Consider the following 9,963-nt stretch of genomic DNA (forward strand, 5'->3'; position numbering starts at 1 on the left):
CTATCTATCTATCTATCTATCTATCTATCTATCTATCTATCTATCTATCTATCTATCTATCTATCTATCTATCTATCTATCAGCTAATTTTCATTTGCAGTTCCTGTGGCAGGTAAAAAAAATTCTGCATAGATAGAAGTAAAAAAAAAAAAAAACTGAATAAAAACAAGTACAGTACATACTGTTTAGCATAGCCATGTACTTATACTAAAACTTCAACCCATGTCACAGCAACACACACCAAAAGATGCAGAAATTCCAATTGCATACAGAATATTGGCTTTCATTAGTTCTTTACTAAGTATATAAAAAAGGCCACCTGAACTTACAGCGGTCTTTATATGATCTGCTATGTGAACAAACATTTCATAACTGTGGTAATGAGAAGCTCATATCTTCAGATTGTTAGTGTGAAGTTGGCGGAATGAGAATATTTAAACAAGTTTTAAAATTTACATCAACTGACTTTTCCAACAGATGAATGAGTACAAACCTAAAAAGGTTGTTCATATGTATTATTGACCAAAACTCAAACCTCTTGGGGTGCTCGCACCTTTGCATTGTCCTGTTTCCCTTTTGTTCCTCTAAAAATAAAATCCCATTGTTGCAGAAAACCACATTTAGAAAATTTTTAGCTTTTGTTTCTGCTTCCAAGAGATTTGTTTCTCTTTTCTTCATAGGAAACATTTTTTTTAGCCTTCATCAAATAGACGTAATTTCGATTTTAAGTATCCTGAGTCCATTTTTACAAGACAGTTATTTTCTTCTAATTTCCCCTCCTGCATATGAAAAGTCTATCATTTCCACTGGAGCGTGCTGGCAGCAGTGGCTTCTCGAGGAAGTATTATTTTCTGGCAGAGTCACAGGTTTTCATCAAGTGGCTGTGATAGGGGACATACACTTGTCGCTGAGTGGCAAGCTCTGTCAAATTTAGTCAGCTGTCCCAGAACCACATGTCTACTCTGCCCGAGGCTCAGACCTAGTTATTTCAGCTGTCAGCGAGATATGACAACAACCTGGTATCGTGAAATTGCCTCCGATCCACACGAGACCTCTGTTAAAGCCGACGTGTGATCGTTGTCGCTGTGTTCTGGGTGTGTTGACGTGTTGCATTTTCATGTAAGACATAGTTAAATAGACAATCAGATATGTTCCAGTGTCACCCAAAAGCTATGCCTTGTATGCGCAAATTGATTGGGTGACAAATAACTATAATGGGCCAACTTTCATGCAAGGAAGTGCAGACTACCTTCCAGTCAAAACTTTTGGTTTGCCAGATATAAGGCCAACACTCCAGCACTGTCTGATTTCAGTTATGGTTGTAGAAAATCACAACCAATCCTTCACAGCATCTGGGCTCACACTTGATATTAGTAAGTGTAGTGCAAACGTGTTTGTTCTTCTAAAGACAGTCCCGGTACGAGGGTACTGTGTTGTCATGTAGGTCTGTCCCTGAGGTGTTGTGACATTGGTGGGTAATTTGTCTTGCTGCTGCAGTGATCCTGAGCGTTTATGACAGGTGTCAGATCAAGTTTATACACCCGTCTGAAGGCTCCATCTCAACTAGTTAATCGTCCACTTCTTCCTGCATGCTTCGAGGTGCAGCGTGGTCCATGCTGCAGTGTCCTTTCTAATTACCCTGAGCAACAAACCCAAAGAGGTGGAATGAGGATTATATTGGTTTACTTTCACCAAATGGCAGCTTGACTGGAAAAGAGCAGTGCTGCAAAGTACTGTCACTTCTTTGCGCATCTAAGAATATCATTGTATCATAAAATTTACACACATATAAAGCAAATTTGGAATAGGTTTTGCAGAAAAGGCAATGTTGCTCTGATGTCTTCTGAATAACCAAAACAAATATTTTTATTTAAAAGTCTGTAGAGTAGGGTTGCATGATATGAATGGTATTCCTGTTTTTAAAAATCTTAAAACAACCATGTTGGGACATTTTAAACCTTTTTGACATAATTTTCTTACAATAAATTTGCAAAAGAAGTATTATTTTGGAATCATGGAACAAAGTAATGTAAACAACAAACTAAGTAGAAAACAGCCCAATCCAAAGGTTTTTAATATTACATAACAATATGAACATGTTCCATTTAAAAGCTGTTTTTCACCAATCTTACCAGCCTTTTTGCTTTATAAGGTACACATTTCAGTTTAGAGTGCATCCTTTCTCTTACCTGCCACCCACGGAGAAGTCAGAGATGGCATAATAGTACGAGCGCAAGACATTAGCGTCCTTAAAGAACTCGTCCCCAAATGTGTTCAGTCTGTCTAAAGAGATGAGCAGGTCAGTGGCGGTCACCCATTCCTGGAAAAAAGAAAGGCGGAGAAGAGAAGACCAACAATGTGAGAGTTTTAAATGATAAAATGATAAGAATTATTTTTGTTTTAGTTGGGGAGGATCGTCTATAGCTACATTATGTTTTAGCTCAATGTCTGTATGCTTGACTGAATTATAGACTTTTGTCATGTTTGTGAAAGTCCATTAGCTGTGGCAGCCATCTTGAATTGGGTTGATTTCAAATTTTGCATGTAAATCCAATGATTACTTTCTGGCAAAAACAATAATGACTGCCTTTGGCCTTTTAGCTGTGGGCAATTAAGAAAAAAAATGGCAATTTGTAATATCATTGATAAAAACACAGTGGGCTAAAAAACCACATGAACACTGTGTTAGCTGGTGCACAATAGCAAAATTTAGTTTCAAATGACAAAAAGAAAAAAAAATAACAGAAAAAAGGAGGAACTGGGCTACAATATAGTATTGGTAGATCAAAAGACAGGAGTGATGGTGTAGCTGTAGAGGCAGGTGGGTGGTCAGATTTAATGGGAAAATAATGAGCATCACAAAGAAAATTGAGCTGATGTTGAGAGAAAGAGGGGTGGAAAACACCAGAGATTATTTAAGAAAAAAAAATTAAAATATGATTTAAAAAACACAAGAAAATACAACATTGCTGCACTCCATGGAAATGAACTGCACTTGGCAAAAATTCTCTCACCCCATGGTATGAATTAAGCCTCTGTTGCCCACTGTGATGGTGAAGGCAGGGTGAAGCAACAGCAGAAGGAAGTGAAGAGAGATAATATAGAAAAAGCAAACAAGAAAAACAAAACAATAGAAGGGGTGGAAGTTAAAAGTTAGGTCAGGAAAACTGGCAAAAAACAAAGATCATCCAATATCTATGAACAGAAGCAACTTTCAAACAAAAAGCTGGAGAGACTTTTTTTGTTAGTTTGTTTTGTTTCTTGGCTGGTTTGGGACTTTGTGACGGTCCTGAAAAAAGCCTGTAAAGCTGTATGTTTTGAAGCAACTCCCCAGAGATGTCTTTGAAGTGTGGCAGTGGAAGATGAGGAGATTCGAGCGAATGGGCCTCAGACTAAAAATGTGCAATGAGTTCATTCATTCGTGTTTTTCTCTGGCATTACAGTGGCTCTTTGTGAAACTGAAGCCTATAAAAGGACTCCTTTTTGATAAGATGAGGTTTGGTTTATTTTAGGGTAATAAGCATACAATTTACAAGGTTTTACAAATCCTGTTTCACATCCTTTACTCTAGACCACATAGTGAAAAAGCAGACAATAATGTGCTTGCCCTCTTCTCTTGTAAACACCGAATAAATGGGATTAGTAATGTAGTGATCTGCTACCCCCTCGCATTTAAAAGTGTCCTGCCAAGGTCAATAATGTTGGGGAAATGCAGTGTGCAGCTCCTAAGCTGTGATTGGTACTGAAAGATAACATGTTCTTTTACTTCGGTGCAAGTTGAGAACTAAGAATTAATCACAGTTTAATCATAACACCTAAAAACAGATAATTCTGCAAGCTGATTTTCATAAAAAGACCTAGATCTCTAGGTAAAAACAAGAACTTGTAGTGCAAATCAGTGTTAAATAGAATAAATTTTCCTGTAATGAAACAGAGTTCTTCTGGATGCCGATTTGCTTGGGCAGATGTTGCCAGATCACCAACAAAATCCAACAAGTTGTTCTTTGTGACAACCCCTATCTGTCTTGGAAATTTCATTAAAATCCATTTTGAGTAGTACACAGATGGACAAACAAACAAATGAACAAATCAATTTTACTGAAACCATAACCTCCTTGTTGGAGGTAATAAAACTTGCAGAATGTACTCACTAGATCAGAGGTGCCCAAAGTGGGGCCCGCGGGCCAAAATTGGCCCGCCAAGCCATTTGATTTGGCCTACCAGTAGTTTTTTAATTGTCTGTTATACTCTGTAGAAACTCTGTATTTCCATAATGGCCCAATGACTAAATAAGGGACTGTAGCACAGATAGCTGACTTTGTCACTAAATTATATTAAGATTACAAATAAAATACAAGAAACCAAAGAAGATATTTACATTAGATTTAAGCACACATGTAGATTTGAAAACTTTGTAAGACTACAAATACTCATATTTTATCAATATATGAAATGTCCCATGAGCCTTTGCTGCCTGAGCAAGTGTACAGATTAAAAACACAAACAAACAAAACATGGGCCACTGCACTGGCTCTTGGTTTAATCATAAAAAGTAAAAGCACTTTACTTAAGAAGTATTAGCATTTCCTCTATTATATTATTGCATTTGGCCCGCAGCCTTTGGGTAGATTTTCATTTTGGCCCTCTGAGGGAATAAGTTTGGGCACCCCTGCACTAGATCTACATCTACAACTGATGACCTTTTTGAGACAATCAAAGACAAGATGGCCACCACGGCTGATCAGCATTAGAAGACACGAAGAAAGCCTGTAAGTCAGTTTTACAAATACTGAGTTACACTTTGATGTGGTAGTATCTGAAAGTCATTGACTACTTTAAGGGTGAAATCTTGGAAGATCGCTTGGGTTTTCACAGAGCATCGCTTGAAAGGTTTGACCAAAACAGCTACAACCAAACATTCAGCACGTTTCAACACAAGAGGATCTTAATCTAAATGTTTGGAGGCTTTCTTTGAATCCCGGGCCTTTCATCATTTTACAAAGGGTGTTTGTCTTCGCCAATAATACTAATAAATGTGGGATGATTTATTCTCATTTTTATGTTTGAACAACATTTACTATGACAGGGTGTTTACAATAGGTGCCAATTTTTTAAAACCCTCCTAAATTATTTCTTGCACCTTTACTTTTTCACTTTCAAAGAAAAAAAAAGTTAATGGATTGGTTAAGATTAAACCTAATCATAATGTTGATGATACACATTAAAAAGAGAATGCCAAAAATGATCTAACAACCTGCAGAATAAGCACTGAACAGATTTCCTCCTAACAGTTTTCATGTAAAACGTCAGAGTTAAGAGTTACTCTTTGTTCAGTGAGTGGAGCGAATGCCCTAATTGGTAGATAGCAAAAAAATGAAACTAATATGACACTTCGGGCCTTTCAAAATGCTCGTCTCAGGTATGTGCTGTGATCTTTCTTAGCTTAAAATAGCCTGAACAGCACAAAAGGAAAAAAAAAAAGTTTTGGAAAAAGTCGACTTTTAAAGAGTTTCTTCCTGGGGGCTTTGTTCTGCAAGTGTGACCAGACAAAATAAATGATTTTTGGATTCAGATCACATGGATGGCTGGTGTCTGCACTTCCAAAAGACATATCCTCATTTTAAAACATCTGTTAAAATGTATGTTTGTGTATTCCGTACTTCTGGGACCAGGTTTTCATCTACTCTTTATGTATTACTCAAACAAAATCAATAGCTGGAGCCTAAAAGTCTATGTGCTGACAATAAACCTAACTCAGAAACTCCACATACAAAATAATGATAGCATTGTTTCAACATTAAACTGTTTTATGTGTTGTGCTGTCCTTGATTTAAATGTGCTTTCCTGAATGGTTTACTTTTGAACACAAAATAATACTTATTGTCTGTTTATTAATGTTTTATAATTTTTGTTATTCCTTCAGAAAGACTATTCCAACTGGTAATAGCTGTTCATAAAAACACAAATTAAAATATATATTTTTGAATGGACATTTTGTAAAAAATAAAATAAAATTGTACTCCCACCAAGTCATACCACACATTAACCATGTATCCACACATTTGTGGGTAAAAAAACCCCAGATCTGGTTATTCTCACTTCTGTCCACTTCATACTCATCTTGTACCAATTTTGCACCCACCATGGCTGCTTCCTTAAAAGCAAATGCATTATTCTATTGACCAGTTTTGTCCAATAATAGCATGGTTAGATGTGTACATTCCCCACATATCTCAAGACCAACAATTTCTAAATGCAGTTCTATGCAAATCAAGCATTAGGTTCCCGAAAAACACATGGAAATGTAATGTATCTGCTGAAAATTCAAGAAGATCAAATTGTTCTTTCTTCCAGATATCAGTATAGCTGTACTGTCAAAAGTGTGTGCTTGACTTGTAAAACTATTCATCTCAACAGAACAATCGGGTGCATGGGTACAAATGAGAACTGTTTTGTACTCTATTGGTACAAAATAGTGATAGCTGCACACAAGTAGAATAAGTACCATCTGAACAACACTGTTTATATTGTCTCACATTCATCCTTCTTTTAATTTTTTTAAATGCCCTTGGAAACTAAGAAACTCTGAATCTTGCTTTTCTTTCCACCAGTCCTAATTAGAGATGGGATTATGGCTCTTTGAAGAGAACAGGATCTTGATTCGTTTGCTTCAAAGAACCATTCAATTGAGCCGTTCAGTGTTGAACGTCAGTGACGTCATCGTATACAGCTGTAGTGACATACGTCTTTCACGATGACGTACAGCGTCATGGCCGAACCACCCCTCCCCTCTTGAGCCTCTGCACTTTGCCCATATCCTTTCACCATGCAGTGAAAAAAGTAAAGGAGCAATTGTCCCTTCATTAAAAGAGGAGCACGTGAAAAAAAAATAGCAGGAGAAAAAAATGGTGACAGCGCCTTTTTGTTTGCAACGCTATTCTTATTGTTGTAAAAAAGCCGTTCAAATTATTTGAATTGTTCACGAACATCACATCTCTTAGTCCTAATTCTACCAAACGCAATCTAAATCTAGCTGGAGTGCACATCGCTTCTCCAAACTGCTCTGTTTGGGAAACTTATACACAGTTTGATGGTACCTGCACCAACAGCATTACAGATAAGGGTCAGCTGGCAGTCTGTCATTGCAGCTTTAGCTTTCTAGATTTGCTTCTGACTGACTTGGTTTGTGAGAAGTGTGATTCAAGCAACAACTGATGTCCAAACACCTCTTGATGTGCTGAAAAAAAAAACACACACCTTCTCTAAAACCTATAAATTACAGCACATTTAGATGAATTGTAAAATAAAAGATGCACATCTGTTTACCTGGAAACACTTCACAATAAGTCCTGGAAAATGAGTTTTGATGGAACTACTGAGGAACAAATCAGTAACTAATTGCTGAGCAATCATTGCCCAATAAACAATTGATCACATTTTGTCAAACTGCTAAGACTTCAGTAAAAAAATAGTGAAAGGTCAGGTAACCAGTGTTCAATGATAGATAACGTCAGTTGATTTGTATAGTTGTGTAACTTTATACTGAATAGATCACACAAACCATCATACTACAAATCATACTTTCATATTTTCATTTTACATGTCAGAAGAAATTCCCACACCGTTGATGGCATTTTATGCCAAACACAATCCCAACATCCTTCTCAACTCAGAAAGTCTTCAAGATTCAAGTTTTATTCTGACACATTTTTTTTGTCAGGTACTTTAAGCAGAATAGTTAGAGCTGAGAAAGGAAACAACATGTTTCCCACAAAGCACATGATAAAAACAAACGACATAACGACTATATTGTACATGTTAAGAAACTTTGAATATGATTTGTATCATTGTTTATATCAGTTGTTCAAAAACACAAATTAACAATGGTTTCTGTCTGAATCTGGTTTGTTTTAAAATGGTTAAACTTTCAATAGTGAACAAAGTAAACAACTGTGTTATATTCTATACCAGCTGGAGACAAATTCATACATCACATTATCATTATACATTTGGTCAGTAAATATGATTCTGATGAAAATCTGTTTAAAGTTTAAAAAGTTTAGTTTAGTTCTATCATTCAAGGCTATTTAAGACTGAAAAGTGAAAGTTTATTTAATGTTGAGGTCATGGCAAGAAAAGGACAACTAAGTGATTTTTATACTAATAAATTTTAGAAAAAAAACTTTCAGGAAAATAACTTTATAGAGTTGAAAATAATTCTGACAGAGTGAAAATAAGGCACATATGACTTAAATGCCATTTTAGCCATTTTAAAATATGGTCTGTGTATCAGTTTAATATCTTATCTGTTATAAATAGCTCTCAGTTTGGAGAAAGAGGTTTATTCTGACAGGTCTGGCAAGCTTAGGTGCTGGTCCTCAAGGGCCGCATGATTTGCTTGTTCCTCTACACACCTGGTTCAGTGATTGAAGTTCTGCCTAAACATGGTAAATCATCCATTCATTCAAATCAGGTGCGTTGGAGCAGCTACATTCTAAAACATGCAGGATAGCCACCCTCGAGGACCAGGATTGCCACCCCTGGTCTAGGGGTGTAATGCAACAACACTGACTGTGGTATAATGTAAAGGTTTTATAAACAATATTGCACCACAAGTTCAATTTATAAAATGTTGTTGTGATTGGATTTTACTTTGGAGACTAGGCTTTATTTTAGAGGGGAAAATCCATTGTGGTTGTACTCTTTAAGCTTTAAAGTAGACATATTATGTTTTCAAATCCTTCTTTTTCACACTTAAATCATAAAACGAAACTACAAAGCTTTGGTCTGAATTCCTATTTTAACTTTACCAGCCCCTCTTTTACCCATTTTCTGAGGTACGTGTCTCAAGGCAGTTCCTTTTGATACTGTTCCTATTATATAAATCCACATGAGGCCCATCACACCCAACACCCCTCCAGCTTCCAGACTTGTCCATTCTAGTTTGAGAGAGGGTGTTACATCTAGCAGTGTCGAATAATTTTATTTACAAGTCAATTAAAATATGTAAACAAGGGAAGACTTGTCCATCCAAACTTACATGTTGGAGCCAGAGTCTGATCCAGAATAAGAGGAGAATGAAGACCACCAAATTGTAGTTGGTAGGTCCAGACCTTATTTGGCAGTTATGTGTCAAAAAATAAATAAAAATAAAAAACGGGAGCACTGGGAGAGACTAAATTAAACTTACTGTATTTCTGCACTCGTGGAGATTCCAGGTACACAACAAAATGTATTTTATTACTAAAAAAAGTGGATTTTGCATGATATATTGCATTTAAATTCCTTTTCCAAATGGGGGCACTAATAAAGTTATCTTACATATTTATTGTTGATAGCTTTTAGCATTGCAGTTTCACCTGTTTAAAATGATCAAAATGTTTCATAATAAGAGTATGCTTTAACAACCATGATGTTTATCAAAACCATTTATCACACAGGCTGCCAGTCTCTATCGGATCTAGAAAATTGTATCAGTGCAAAGGGAATTTGACCTAAACCCAATTTTTTTTTCTTATCGAACTCTAGCTTAGATTTTCTTTCACCGTGGATTTTAACTGGACAGGGGTTTATTAGTTTAAAAATAAACCTTTAACAGTATGGATGGTTGTGGGGTTTTGGTGCATTTTAAACTAAAAAAAAACTGGTTTCATCCAAGAAACCTCTGATCTTAGTTTAAGCATACAAGCAATGCCAAGTAACATTTTTGTCCTGGTAATTGCTCACATGGGATTTTCTTTCTTCTGCTTTTGTCTACACAGAGTTCTTTCAGTAAAAGTTTAGAATTTACAAACTTCTGTGTTCAACATATTTGTTTGACTTACGAAGCTTACTTTCCTGTTTTTACTTTTATTATGAAGCTAGTATATATCCATCCATCCATCCATCCATTTTCTTCCGCCTATCCGGGGTCGGGTCGCGGGGGCAGCAGCTTCAGAAGGGAGGCCCAGACCTCCCTCTCCC

At 36.3% G+C, this 9,963-nt stretch overlaps 1 protein-coding gene across 1 annotated transcript in view; it reads right to left on the reverse strand.

Annotated features, from left to right (window-relative positions):
* lamc3 (laminin, gamma 3) overlaps positions 1-9,963 on the reverse strand; it is a 222,388-nt gene that overhangs the window by 163,277 nt on the left and 49,148 nt on the right. The window contains exon 3 of the mRNA XM_014006615.1: positions 2,190-2,320. Coding sequence (XP_013862069.1) covers positions 2,190-2,320 — 131 coding nt within the window. The remainder of the gene's footprint in view (positions 1-2,189; positions 2,321-9,963) is intronic.

The sequence above is a fragment of the Austrofundulus limnaeus genome, unplaced genomic scaffold (genome assembly GCF_001266775.1).
Source record: "Austrofundulus limnaeus strain Quisiro unplaced genomic scaffold, Austrofundulus_limnaeus-1.0 Scaffold36, whole genome shotgun sequence".
In the NCBI taxonomy this organism is placed as follows: Eukaryota; Metazoa; Chordata; class Actinopteri; order Cyprinodontiformes; family Rivulidae; genus Austrofundulus; species Austrofundulus limnaeus.